This window comes from Dendropsophus ebraccatus, chromosome 1 (assembly GCF_027789765.1).
Source record: "Dendropsophus ebraccatus isolate aDenEbr1 chromosome 1, aDenEbr1.pat, whole genome shotgun sequence".
Lineage (NCBI taxonomy): Eukaryota > Metazoa > Chordata > Amphibia > Anura > Hylidae > Dendropsophus > Dendropsophus ebraccatus.
Genome location: NC_091454.1, coordinates 137,734,560 through 137,749,802, shown reverse-complemented (window position 1 = coordinate 137,749,802; position 15,243 = coordinate 137,734,560). Strand labels below are relative to the sequence as shown.

The 15,243-nt window shown below is 40.4% G+C and overlaps 1 protein-coding gene across 2 annotated transcripts in view; it reads left to right on the top strand.

Moving 5' to 3' along the window:
* SND1 (staphylococcal nuclease and tudor domain containing 1) overlaps positions 1-14,603 on the top strand; it is a 502,890-nt gene extending 488,287 nt beyond the window's left edge. For both annotated transcript variants that reach the window (XM_069979511.1, XM_069979502.1), the window contains exons 21-24: positions 9,163-9,276; positions 9,366-9,569; positions 13,458-13,502; positions 14,081-14,603. In XM_069979511.1, coding sequence (XP_069835612.1) covers positions 9,163-9,276; positions 9,366-9,569; positions 13,458-13,502; positions 14,081-14,146 — 429 coding nt within the window. In that variant the 3' untranslated portion in view covers positions 14,147-14,603. The remainder of the gene's footprint in view (positions 1-9,162; positions 9,277-9,365; positions 9,570-13,457; positions 13,503-14,080) is intronic.
* The last annotated feature ends 640 nt before the right edge of the window (positions 14,604-15,243 follow it).

Genomic DNA, 15,243 nt, shown 5'->3' with positions numbered 1-15,243 from the left:
GCCCTCCAGCTGTTGCAATACTTCATTTAGTTGTCAGGACATGATGGGAACAGATGGAGGGCAGTTTGGAGACCCATGGTTTAGATGAAGGGGTCTGCGAGTTATCAGCGAGCGACCAGCAACGATTTGCAAGTCCCCAATTAACGATTTCTCACTCGTCGCTTGATTGTTAACTGTATTTACTCGCACAAATTCAATTTTTATTGTGCAGATCTGAAAAATAATTGTTCCATGTAAAAGGACCATTACGTGAGTAATTTTTTAATCCAGTATGCTCTTAGTAAACAATTTTTACTGCCCTTTAAAAGGCATTGCTTCCTTGGTTCTTTAAGAATCAGACCACAGAAAAGTAATTTTAACTGTAAACACATTTATAGGAAACACAGAGTTCAAGTGGGAAAAATAAATCTTCTGATAATGCATGAACTTGTAGAAGTGATCTCATCTGTTGTATAGGATTGCTGTAAGCCCACCCAGCCGTGAGAAGCTTTGAGCTTTTGCTCTTCACGTCATCATCCATGGAATCTTACACACTTTGGCCTGCTGCCTTAAACATATTACTGCCTTAGCAAAGCTTTAATCAGAGGTTGTGATACTACATTTCTTTATAGTGACACTTGTAAACATCAATGTATTGAAGCTGTTTTATATGAATTTGTTCCTGACCCAGCATTAACTGCCAGTGACCTCACCTGAATGGCAGATAATATTGTATTCAAAAGCATTAACCTGCTGAAGGGATTAGGAAGCTCGCTCTTTCCAAGCTTGGAAGGAGATCTAAATCTCGCAGGTCTCTGTGTAATATATATTACATAAATAAATTTCCTGCATGGTCCCTGAGGACTCATAAAAAGCCCTCAATTTAATATATTCCCTCAGATTAAATCTTTTTTTTGTTGCTGTGTAAAGTAGGGCTATGTCTCCGATTAAAGTAAATCTGGTTTGTTAGCAAACAAACCCTTTCCCAGCATTGAAAGATATAAACTTTTCTAACGTCAGCCAGAGAAGTCTGTCAGCCTAACAATTATGTGAGCAATTACATTTAATGTATTTATTGAAGCAGAGAACTACTAGTGTATCATTTCTGTGCCGCCATGTTCATTTTTTCAACTAACCTCTAGAAGTCTATAGCTTATTTTATGCACCTTGAGGCTGGGTTCACACTATGTATATTTCAGTCAGTATTGTGGTCCTCATATTGCAACCAAAACCAGGAGCGGATTAAAAACACAGAAAGGATCTGTTCACACAATGTTGAAATTGAGTGGATGGCCGCCATATAACAGTAAATAACTGCCATTATTTCAATATAACAGCCGTTGTTTTAAAATAACAGCAAATATTTGCTATTAAATGGCGGCCATCCACTCAATTTCAACATTGTGTGAACAGATCCTTTCTGTGTTTTTAATCCACTCCTGGTTTTGGTTGCAATATGAGGACCACAATACTGACTGAAATATACGTAGTGTGAACCCAGCCTGAAGGGGTAAAAAACTTTTGATGCATTGTACAATGGCCTGGTAATGCTTATTGTTGTGGAATTAGAATTTTCGCTTTCAGAAAAGCATGCCCTTGCCCCATAAAATGGCGCACACTCACTTTCAGTTTTCCAGTGGTTTCATCTTTTTTTCATCCAACCTCAGGGCCATCTATGTTTTTTATCATCACCGCAGGATCATCAGATGCCTTCTGGAACCTCTTAAACCGCCTCCGCATCCAGCTCTATCTATATGCTGCTTCTATTTCTATGGGCCTAGGATAGTCTAACGGTAGCGAGCGTTATCACAGAAAACGTTTTCTATAGTGTGATTTAGAGAACAGAAGTTCCATGTGACTGATATTAGTTACTATAAACAGAGCAAGAAAAGACATGAGACTTCAACTTTGTCTCTGAAAAGATAGTGGTATCATGGGGCATGTAGACAGAAATAGGAAGTCATATCGATGGAAAGCCTCTGCCTCATTATTTAATAAAGACTATGATGTGCTGTATAATCAAAATAATAATTCTTTTGAATGCTTCTTGAACCTCTGCATAGAAATAGTAATAAATCATTGATCAAATTTTTTTAACATACTCTAAATAGTCAGTAATTTAAGCAGCTTCTTTCCATGTTATAGCCTGTGTTAGTTTTAGCTTATTATCCCCACAAAAAGCCACTGAAGTCTTGGCTGCTAGCTGTCTCACTTCCCTGCAGTCTGCGGTCCATTGCCTATTATGCTCAGTCTGTCTCTTGTAGCACAGGAAGTGGGGACTGGGGCTTAGCTAGTTGGGTGTGAGAGAGAGAATTGCCCCCCCCCCCAACATGTTATACAGTATATACACAGTATTATACACTGTGTCATGGCATAGCAGTAAGATATAGTTGCTGTGATGGGCCAAACAGTTAAAGGGAATCTGTCGGATCTGTACCATGTACAGAGCTGCAGATAAATTCAAAGAGATGATAGAACGATAAAACAACTGAGTCCTCTACTGATGGCCATTTGCAGAGCTATAAAATGCTTTCTTCCTTGGAAGCTGAATTGCCGCCACACAAGTGATGCTGAGCCACATTATGCACATCTCTTCCATCCCTCATCTTCCCTGTCTTGACTGATTACATTGGTACATTAACTACCAATGAAGGTTGAGGTGGCGGGGTGAAGAGGTGAATATGCTGTGGCTCACCATCATTTTTGGGGCACTTTCAAAGAAAGGTGTGTATGCTGTGGCTCAGCATCACTTATGTGGCTCTTCCAAGGAAAAATGCAATTTTATAGCTCTACAAATGGCCATCAGAAAAGGCATATCTCCCTATCATCTGCCTGTGTCTGCATCTCTATACCTGGTACAGACCTGATGAACGCCGCACTACCCCTTTAAGCGGAATCTAACATTTATTCACTAAATAACACACATTACAAAGTTATACAACTTTGTAATGTGTGTTATTTAAGTGAATGGCCCCCTTCCCCGTGTTCCCCCCCACCCCGGAAGTGTGGTGCATTATACTCATACTCATCCCTCCTGCCGCCCCCCCCCCCCCCCTCCAGCGCGTCATCAGCTGCTCAGCCGCAATTGGCTGAGCATAACAGAGCTCAGCCAATCGCGGCTGAGCAGCTGATGATGCGCTGAACGGGGGACTGGCCTCCTGAAGATGATGTGTTCGACCCAAGATGGCGGCTGGAGTCGACATTGATTCGGTGAGTATAATGCACCACACTTTCGGGGTGGGGGGAACATGGGGAAGGGAGCCATTCACTTAAATAACACACATTACAAAGTTTTATAACTTTGTAATGTGTGTGATTTAGTGAATAAATGTTGAACGCCGCACTACTCCTTTAAAGGGAACCTGTCACCCCCCGTACCGGGGTGACAGGCTCCCGACCCCCCGTTAGAGACCCCTATACTTACCTCATCCCGCCGGGTCCCGCTTCTGGATTCGGTCGGGTCCCGGAGATCTCAGCCGCTGCAGCCCGGCGCGCGCGCTGAGAGATGAGTCCAACACCCATAGAGAATGACAGGAGAGTCCAGCGCTCCGTCATTCTCTATGAGCGTTGGACTCATCTGTCAGCGCGCGCGCCGGGCTGCAGCGGCTGAGATCTCCGGGACCCAACCGAATCCAGAAGCGGGACCCGGCGGGATGAGGTAAGTATAGGGGTCTCTAACGGGGGGTCGGGAGCCTGTCACCCCGGCACGGGGGGTGACAGGTTCCCTTTAAGAGAAAGGGAGTCTCTTAGTACTAATGGAAAACAGTAGAGAATGAGAACTAGCTATGCACCATGGAGAAGGCTCACTAACAGCAATGAGAGCTCTGAACTTGCCTTATCACCACCCTGAATGGGTTATTGTAATAAAAGTGAACACTGTATAGACTGTCCTTATATTTAGTCACTGTCGTAAAAATTTTTTTTGCAGAAATCAATAGTACAGGCGATTTTAAGAAACTTTGTAATTGGGTTTATTAGCCGAAAAATGAATTTTTATCATGAAAAAGCAGTTTGAAGCTCTCCCCCCTGTCTTCATTGTTCTCCTATGGAGAGAAGGAAATGAGACATCAAAACAGGCCAACAAAGAGTTAATTAAAAGCTACATCACCAGGCTCTCTCCTCTGATGTCACCACTGACCTCTGAATAGCACTCTGAATAGCTCCCCCCTTGTGTAATCCTTTGTTCTCTGCTCTCTGCTGCCAACATTTCTCCTCTGTCTCTCCTCCCCCTCCCCTCTCTATAGCACAGACAGGATGCGTCTGATTGAGATTTCCTGATTCTGAGTAGTGGATGACAGAAAGAAGAGAGGGGGGACCTGGGAAAAGTCTTTTTAAATGCAAATAATGGCATATTTGCCTAATAAACCCAATTACCAAGATTTTTTAAAGCGCTTGAACTATTGATTTCTGCAAAAAAAAGTCTCCACTGAGCATCCAGTATGTGTGCTGTAAGGAATCAAAGACATAATAGTGAGTGTTGTTACAAGGATTCTTTGCTGTTTGGAAGTTGAATCTAAACCATGCAAGTCTTTAAAAATCTTATAAAACATCGGGTTATGCTTTTATTAAATCTTGTTATGCTCCTTAACCCCTTAGCGACCCATGACGTATCTGATACGTCATGGTGCCGCGGGGGGTGTTCAGAGAGGGTCCCGTCAGGACCGTGCTCTGAACCGCTCCGCTTCAGGCTGATGTGTATAGCCGGGGAGCGCCTCTATTAGCCGGCGCGGGTCCCATTGCCACGTCGGCTAATTAAGCCTCTAAATGCTGCTGTCAAACCTTACAGCTGCACTTAGATGCTTAGATCCACATGTCCCTGGTGTCTAGTGGGACGGATCTAGAGATCCGTTCTTCTGCCCGTGCCGGGCCTTAGCGTCGCAATGACCCTGATCCCGGCTCGGCAATACATTGCTACGGCCTGCAGCAGGCCATAGCAATGGATCGCCGATATGATGGATCATTGCTGTGTATATACACAGCATTGATCTTTATGAGAGATCAGTGCTGTGTATATACAAGTCCCCCAGGGGGGCTTCTAGTTAATGTAAAAATGAAAGTAAAAATTTTTTATTAATAAAAAATCCCCTTCCCTAATAAAAGTCCAAATCACCCCCCTTTTCCCATTTTATAAATATAAATAAATAAACAAAGAAATAAACATATTTGGTATAGCTGCGCACGTAATTGCCCGAACTATTAACGAATCACATTCCTGATCTCGCACGGTAAACTGCGTCAGCGCAAAAAAATTCCAAAGTGCAGAATTGCGCATTTTTAGTCGCATCAAATCCAGAAAAAATGGAATAAAAAGCGATCAAAAAGTCGTATATGCGCAATCAAGGTACCGATAGAAAGTACACATCATGGCGCAAAAAATGACACCTGAAACAGCCCCATAAAAGCACTATAAGTATAGGAATGGAGCGATTTTAAGGAACGTATATTTGTTAACAATGGTTTGAATTTTTTACAGGCCATCAGATAATATAAAAGTTATACATGTTACATATCGTTGTAATCGTAACGACTTGAGGAACATGCATAACTAGTTAGTTTTACCCCAGGGCGAACGGCCTAAATGCAAAACTCCCCGAAATCAAAACAAATTCCTTTTTTATTTCAATTTGACAGCGCAAATGATTTTTTTTTCCTGTTTCGCAGCATATTTTATGGAAAAATAATGCCTGTCATTGCAAAGTACAATTGGTTTCGCATAAAATAAGGGCTCATATGGGTCTCTAGGTGAAAAAAATGCAAGCGCTATGGCCTTTTAAACATAAAGTGGAAAAAGCAAAAGCGCAAAAATGAAAATTGGCTTTGACCTTAAGGGGTTAAGGGTGCCTTCACACACACCGAAAATCCGCTGCGATACGGTGTGTGTGTGTGAAGCTACCCTAAAAGGGTGGTGTAATTTCTATCCAAAATGGCTCATTTTTTACCAATTGTCCAGCCTTAACAGAAGTACAAATACTGATGACTGAGGTAAAAACACCCAGGTGCAACAACTCTAAATCCAACATACTGTGACAAGTTAATTGAGCATCACTTCAACAGTGAGTTCTAGTACTTTAAGGGTATATTCACACGGGCGGGCTCGCAGCGAGATTCTCGCTGCGAGCCCGGCAGGTCCTGGCAGTTCCCATACACTACATACTTGCTGCCGTCTCAACGACCGCAGCGAGTATGTAATTATACCGCCCTTAACCCCTTCTGCTCCCCCGCTGTAAGCATACTTTACCTGTCTCGCTGCGAGCCCGCCCGTGTGAATATACCCTTACATGGAGCATTCAGCACTGTTACATTACGACTACCGTGTTTCCCCAAAAATAAAACCGCTCTCAAAGATGTACCATGTCTTATTTGCAGGGGTTATCTTGTTTTTGTAATCAAAAACCAGGATAACCAGACATAACACTGGTGGCGGACGGGGTCTTACGTTCAGGGGATGCCTTATTTTAAGCTATCCTGTTAATCCTCCACTATGCCTTAACTGCGGAGGATGTCTTAGTTTTTGGGAAACAGGGTAAATACATGGTTGGTGTAGTAGTCATACAGAAGTCCTGAGTCTGACATGTAGCAGAATTTACCACTATATCATTACTTCAACTGACAGGACATGCACTTTGCACTACTATACGTGACATACTAAATCACAGCTCTGCTATATCTGACATTCAGCTAAAAGACTCACATCTGCCACAATCAACTCTGCTCTGTTTGATTAACTCTGAACTACTACATCTGATGTACAGTATCTATCTCTTCTACATTACATAGACTTCTACATTTCATAGAATTTGTACAACTACACTTCAGAGATTCAATTCTGCTGCATTACTACTACATCTGATATGACACTAAGGGCCCTATTACACCAACAGATTTATCTGACAAAGCCAGGAACAGACTATAAACGGAGAACAGGTAATAAAGGAAAGACTGAGATTTCTTCTGTTCTTAAATCCATTCCTGGCTTTGGCTTCAAATATCTGTCAGGTAATCTGTTAGATATCTGTTGGTGTGATAGGGCCCTTACTCTGCTTTGCTAAATGTGACATTTTGCTGCTACTGTTAAACTAAACACTACTGTGTTTTAGGTACTGTACAACCTTACTATATATCAACTAAACACTACTACATTTGATATATTAAACTTACTGCATGTGATAAAATCATAACTTCCACACCCATAGTGAGTGTTGGTGGGAGTCCCAGCGGCCGATCCAGAAAACAGAGACAGGAGTCTTCCATCAGAATGGCATGGCAGGACATGCATGCACATTGCCATCTGCACTTTTGAGATAGGCAAACACTGTATTCGGCTATCTCCGGCAGCCCCTGTAGAATATGAATTGAACAGCAGTGCATGTGCATCCCGCAGCTTCATCTGATGGAAGACCTGTTCTCTAGATCAGTGGGGGGTCACAGTGGTTGGATCCCCGCTGATCAGCTTGTTATCCCTTATCCTATGGATAGAAGATAACAAGCTGAGGTGGGAATACCCATTTAACCTGAGCACTGCTGTTCAGAACTCCAAGAAATTTAAGTTACATCACCTTGCTGTCCCAGAAATAAATACCTACATTTACCTTATTTACACTATCTTACATCCTGATCTTCAGGTTTGATATTTTTCTCCATAATTTTTTGTTCTCATTATTATCCCTTTCTATGTATACAGTCTATATCTTTGCCTATCTAGAGAGTAATAAAGCTGTCATTTTGCCATTCCAGTCCTCCTCCTACAATTGTGGTGAGGTTACCTTGGAGATGACCTGTTCCTTTTGCAGCAGGTTGTAAACTAACATTAGTCTGCCCTGCTATTCAGGAATCTAAACTCTTTGTCCTACCTGATAGAGAATATTTACAGTAGTCTAATATTTTGTATTTAGAATTTAATTGTATACTGCCAAAAATGTTTTTCATAAAGAATTCTTTAAAAAATCCCTGTCTAATACTTATGGTGCGTTTACACAGATAGATTTGTCTGACAGATCTTTAAAGCCAAAGCCAGGAACAGACTATAAACAGGGATCGGTCATAAAGGAAAGACTGGGATCTATCCTCTTTTCAAATCCATTCCTGGCTTTGGCTTCTAAAATCTGTCAGATAAATCTCTGTGTAAACGCGCCCTAAGGGTCCTATTACACGGAGCGATTTTTAACGATAAATGATCGCAAACGAGATTGTTTATCGTTAACCTGAAATCGTTCACCATATTACACAGAACGATAATCGTTAGATACCATCATTATTACGATCGTTATTGCGATCGTTACTATGATCATTTATTTCTTCTGATCTCAGGAAAAGTGAACACTGAACGATTAGTGAACAAATGCGGAACTTGAGCGAACTAACGTGGAATTACAGCCAACCATTAACGATAATTTTAGGTTCATTGCCTGCAACTACAGAGAACATTTATCATTTAAATTCAAACGATATAACGATTTTTCGCACGATAATCGTCCCGTGTAATAGGGCCCTTAGGATCACTGTAAGTTATACGAAGTAGGCAATTATGTGATTGATACACGATCCGAGCCCTTGTGGTTACGTGAGCCCTTGTCATCAATGTTTGAAATTTTCAGCATTGCTGTCTACAGTACTGTGTTGTGCTGAATGCCTGTTTACACATGGACTCTTAAGCGTTGAATTTTCTGGATGTATCACTTTCATATTCTATAGTCCGATGTAGCTCTTCTTTTCTTTATGGCTTCATAACACTGTTTTTAACTGTCTGTCTTTTTCACATAGTGAACAGATCTATTTGTCCCCCCCCCCTATACTGGGGGCAGGCACAGGCCGCAGGCTTCTCAGCAGGGCAGCTATGAACTTGCAGCAAAGATACGGCTCCGGCCCCCAGATTGCCCCTCAGCTAACATGTATTTTTGTTCTTGACATCGTTTCATCTCCCAGCTGCCGGCAACCGCCCTCAGCCTGTGATTGCCAAGATTAATCCTTTCGTTGTAACCTCTGTATGAATATGTATGCTTGTAGGGTTTTACTGTCTATATATAAATGTACTGAAGATGTCGATGGTGGACTGATAAGTGCTCGGCTTCTGTAGTGTTATAGACTGTGATCTAGTTTCCCTGCAGTATTCTCTTTTGGCTGTGAAATTATATTGTGTATGTTTTATCAGAGTATTTCACCTGTCACGTTGTTCTATCTTTGCAGAGGGAGACCGTGCCCTCTACTCGCCTGGGGACCCTCCCAACATCTTTCAGTGTTCGTACACTACCCGCACAAGCTATAGAGTATTGTTTTGCTTTCATTCAAGTGCCACAAGATGTGAGTATGCTAGCCAGCAAGTTAGCTTTATCTTAACTGATGCACTTGTTTATAGTGGTCATTAATGGGAGTTTTCTTCACCTATACAGGAAGATGCTCGTGCTGATGTAGTGGATAATGTTGTGCGTGATATCCAGAACACTCAGTGCCTGTTGAATGTGGAGTATGCAGGTGCTGGCTGTCCACATGTCACCTTGCAGTTTGCAGACTCCAAGGAGGATGTGGGCCTAGGCCTGGTAAAAGAAGGCCTGGTCATGGTGGAGGTGCGCAAAGAGAAACAGTTCCAGAAACTGGTAAGTAAATATAAGAGGCTTCTGGTATTGTGCTTTATTGCTGCAGTATATCAGAGTTTATCAGAGAATGTCTAAGAAATGAGTACTTTACTTTCTCTTAGGTATTAACTGATCGTTAACAGTTCCTATATAATATATATATATATTATCATTTTCTTTTATCTGGCCTCTGTTTGTCTGGAAGTTGGTTTTTTTTCTCATTTTAGGGTCTATTTATCAGGATTTTCAGCAGATTTCATGTCACAAATATTAATGTAGCTAAACGATGGAACACACCATCAAATCTTTTGCAGATCCTGTACTTTGTGAATGGATCCCTAACATAGAATTTCACAGAACACAGGGCCATCTATTTAACTTTCTTTTTATTTTGCAGTGTTTGGGGTTTTCTTTTCTGAACGTTCTGTAATGAGTTTTAATTGCTTGTTTTTTTATATCCGTCCAGTGATCCAGAGTATTTTATAATTTTGGAGATATCTAGGACCCATTGATGCTGTTTTTTCTTCCTTCCTTCCTTTCCTAAAAACCTGCAATCTATTATTCTCTTTTCTTTATCTAGTGGCTGCTGTTCTTATTTTATCCCGTTTTATATATGTGTACACTTCCTCCACAAATCACTTAAAACCTTACCCTAGTGAATGATTTTTAGGATAGCTTCACACGTACCGTATCGCTGCGTTTTTATCGCTGCGTGTTTGGTGCGATTTTTACATGCGAGTTTTGATTTTCACATGAAAATCATGTGAAAATCAAAACTCGCATGTAAAAATCGCACCAAAAACGCAGCGATAAATACGCAGCGATACGGTACGTGTGAAGGCACCCTTTATATGGATAACCTTTTTAGTAGTAGTATAGCAGAGAGCGTATACATCATGGAGACACATTGGCAGGGTGCCCAGCTCTTTGCAGATATTGGACCGACATTTAATTGATACAATAGTTATTCCTAATCAATATTTGGTAAAAGCGTCATTTTTGTTAGCTTTCACTAGTGATGGCTTTTGTAGTTTTCTACTCTGTAATGTACCGTTTTTCCAGCATCTAAATACAATTTACAGAAACAATGTGCTTCAGCGTATGTTGTTGCCATCTGTATGACCCTAGGATACTTATAGCCTCAACATGAAGTGACAACTGAACATTTTGTAAGACGCATGTGTTTTGTTGGAAGAAATCCTACCATATTGTTTATATGATTTACTGGCATACCAGGCAAAAAAATGGAGCTGGGCAGTTACTTAGTAGCTCTATCTACATATAGTGCAGTTGTCGACACCAGCATCGAAGCAATTTCTCATGATCATTAAGGACCTTTTATATGAGTATTAGCTTTGACTATTGTCAGTTCTTTATAGTGTTGTGTACTATGTCAGCATGTGCTTCAACTACCCGTGTAACTATAGTGTAACGTCATAGTGGGAAATTTATCACACGGCCGCTTCAGGACAGAAAAAACTGGAGCTGACAAACTGGAGCTGCCCCTCCCCAACACAACTCGATAGCTCATTAACAGGCTTATTTACAGAAGGAATTTTAATTGATATTCAGCTGAAGTTATTGACCACTGTAAGCCCCAGTGCCCAACTAATGTAAATCAATAGAGGGAGAAGTCATAGTGTTCAAGAACTGGGTGCAGCCCCTTGTAATTGCACAGACATGATGAAGTGTGTCATGATGAAGCAGACTAGTGATGTGCCTGGAGCGCCTAAGTTGTATTCTGAGCCATTGTTTAGATTAGCAACCAGAGTTACACATATTTTCTGAAATGGAATCACAAACTTTCCAAAAATATCCAAATTATCTTTGCTTGTCTTCAATACCTTTTATATGGACAAGTCATTGTGAAATTTTAACAATAGTCAGTATCTGCCAACATTCTGAAATGGAGACTATGAAGGAGAGAAATAAACAACTACTGTAATTCTCCTCTTCTAGTCATCTCTTCTGATCTTACCAGACAACCATAAAAAAATCAGGCAGACGTTCAAAAAATGTTTTGATTGATTAAAGGGCCAGTTGTAATTGTACAAGTTGTTGCAGGTCATAACCTTAATGCTTACCTGTCACTAAAACAGGTCACTTTAATTAAAGGCAAAATTAAAACTAATGGCAGCTAATTTTGCCCAGTAAATGGTCACCCAGGCCTTTAATTGTGGAAAACAAAGGAACCTGTCGGCTGCATTTCCTTATGTTAACAGTGAATTGGCATCTTTTAAGAGGTTTGTGGGGGAGGCATGTCAGCTGACTTAATAGTCTGCTTTAAATAGAACTGTATTATTTTATTCTTTCCGTTACTATTCGGGTAAGTTCCCATTTATCCCACACCAGTATGCCAAGAGATACATTTAAAATGTATTAAAGGGGTTTCCTTGCCAAAAAGAACTGCTGAGCTATCCATGGGATAGCTCATCAGTCAGTGATTGGCGGAGTGCTGGCACCTGGCACCCATACTAATCAGCTGCTTGGCGTCCACCCTACACAGAGCATGGCGTTTGTCTCTACTTCACATGTGCTTACTGCAGCTCAGCTCCTGTTCACTTGAGCGGGAGCTCAGCTGCAGTTACACACCATCACCACTACACAGTGACAAACTGCTTTTGCCCCATTTACTGTATAGCGTGGGTGTTGGCACTCTGCCAATCAGTATCTGAGCTATCCTGTGGATGTCTAATCAATACTTTTGCCCAGTTTTGGCTTTTTTTTTTTTTGTTTCCTGTATGTTTGCATAAGATTTGCATATTAGTTTACAATTCTTCCCCATTGAAGTGTATTATAGATGCATTGAAACATAGGGGTACACATTTCAACGTGTAAAGAACCTGTCAAGGCTCTCTGGTAACTTTGGCACCAAAACAGAATGAGCTGTGGCTGAGCAGGGAAGCCATTTGAAAGAATCCACACTGGGGCTAAAGTTGTCTATTTCTATCTGCCTGTTTTTTACTCTTCCTCAATAATGTATAATCTGTCAGGCTTATGTTCTGCTTATGTAAGCAAGTAAGGTCTATGATAACTTGGCACGCACACAATGCCTACACATTGCAATGTACACAACACTGTTGTTAGTTGACAAGTAATTTTTGGGGTGATTAATTTGATTTGAGCAAATACATGTTGTACAATGAAAAGTTGTATCAGTTCCTCTTAGTTTTCATTTCTGTTTCCAGTCTGTCCTGGCTATGTGATGCACACACGTACATAGCTTCGCTCTGTAATGTTACCAGTCCTGCACCTCTGTGCCAGATGCATTGGAATAACCGATCCGTCAACATCAGTGTTACATTTTATTGTTTAGAAGCACAGTGGTTATTGTGATGAAAGAGCAATGTATAAACCGCTATTGGGAGCACAAGTAACGTACATAGTGGTTCACAGCAGCCAAGTTTTATTGACCTTTCCATTTCCATTAAAAGTGGAACAGAAAATATGGCTTCATGGTTATTTTTTTTTTGTTGTGTTCTTTTTGCCGTTACGTTTATATTATGGCGAACTGCCTGGCTGAAGAATATTCTCAGATTTTGGAACTAAGGGTTAAAAGCTTAGCTTTTCAGATCATGATCTGTACTTGGCTTTCTTTGTTGGCAAAACCAAATTGTCTCCTGCAAGCTTCTGTAATCAGTAGCTTTGTTGGGCTCAGTTACAGCTCTGCAATCAGGGGATATGTTGGCTTATACGTTCCACTGAGCCTCACAGGCTCATGCCTGACACTATAACCTCTTCTCAATAGATGTACAGATTCCCAGTATCACAGGCGATTGCTGTCAAACTCCACAAGGAGTTACACTTACTGTATATGATGCCCAGGGAGTCAGTGCTATTGCTTGTGTTAAGCCATGTAATTGTGTGCTTGCTTGTATAAGACAGCTGAATCTCTTTTTTTTACTTCAGGTTGCAGAGTATCTGAGTGCTCAGGAATCTGCCAAGTCTGCAAGGGTAAGCAGATGTTTTATATGTATTACAAAGGTTGTGGCAAAGCTGAAGTACAAATGTGGTATCAGAAAATGACCTAATGTTTAAATCAAGTTTTTATGTTTAACATATAAAAAAAATTTTCCCTTCTAATTTTCCATTCCATCTATATTTTAGAATAATCCTGAAATCTTGCAGTTTTCATTCTTCTGAATAGGCCTAAAACTAAGAATCTAACCATTACCTGGCTTTAAAATATAAAATGTGATCATGTAGATTGTATTTTATAGAAGCAGATTGGTCTCATTTGGTATTATTTGAGAAAATCCTGTATTAGTAAGGGCTTATTCCGGCGTCCTGTATTCCACTGTAGCTACGGATTTTCATTACAGTGGCACAAAGATTCTAACACTTTCCCCGCTCCTGGCATCATACACATGATACATGATGCCGGAATGGGAAAGAGTCTGTTACAGGATTCCTTGTCTGTACCTTCTGTAGAATGCTGGACATGGAAATAAGCCCTAAGAGGTAAATGCACCTGTATATTTGCTCTTCTACACCCAAGCCAATGTATTATAATGTTACCTTTTCTTGTGTAGTTAAACCTGTGGCGTTATGGGGACTTCCGAGCCGATGATGCAGATGAGTTTGGTTACAGCCGCTAGAAGGATGCCATTCCAAAGATGACAGAGATCCCTTCCTCTTCATGGTTTTCCACCTCTAATACCCTGAGAATAACAGTTCCAGCTAATAACACCTGATACACTGAAAGGGGATTACAGGGTTCATCCTGGACAAGAATTTCCATTAATTGAAAACTTCCCAAATATCTGTGCACACGGTTCATCCAATTTCTGTTAATCTTTATTTTAAGTGTTTAAGTATTATTCCCTTTTTTATTAAAAAAAATTAATCAGGTGGGCTGATATTTAGTTTTGTATTTTTCTTGTAACTCAGCCCTATGTCCTCAAATCATGTTCTGCAAATTAAATCATGAGATTTTATCTGTCCAGTCCTTTATATCCCTTAAAAATGTCATTGTTCCCTCCCATATCTAGTGTCCAGGGTCATATGTTTTGTCTTGTGTATTTAATGGCTCAATAAAATACAGCGTTCTAAGTACATAGTATTGGTGTGATATAATTCAGTCTAGTTTTACAATGCATAGTTCTACATCAATGTTTAATTTGTATAAGAACTGGGTATACTTTTTTTTGTTCGTTTTTTTATATGATATAGCAGCAAACGAGTACCTTTTAAGTCTGGTTCACACTGTTTTTGTCTCGATATGAAAAGAGCCTTACACACAGTTGATTCAGAGGTGGGAAGGAAACCTCACAGAATGACATAAATCAATATCTATTGAGCCCAACCTACAGTTCTGCAAATATTGATCACCAAGTTTCTGATTTCAGCAGTTTCCAACATGTATGTTGAAAGATATTTGATCTCCTTCAGCCTCTTTTTTTTTTTTTTTTTTTTTTTTTGTGAAGAATGCATTTTTTGGCCATCCATTACTCATAGCAAATATTTTATTCTTTTGAATGGCCCACTTTTTCCAGCATTCCAATACCTTGCATGAACTTAAATATTCAAGTTGCAGATACACTAAGTTCTTTTTCTCAGTTCTTCTTATACTTATGCTTTAGCTCAAAATGTTTACAGAGTTTCTGTCTTGTGTTAAAAAAATGATATGTCAAAAGTCTTGATGGTTTGGGGTCTGTGTGTTCAGAGCCCAAACGATCACTACATAGAGCTGGGA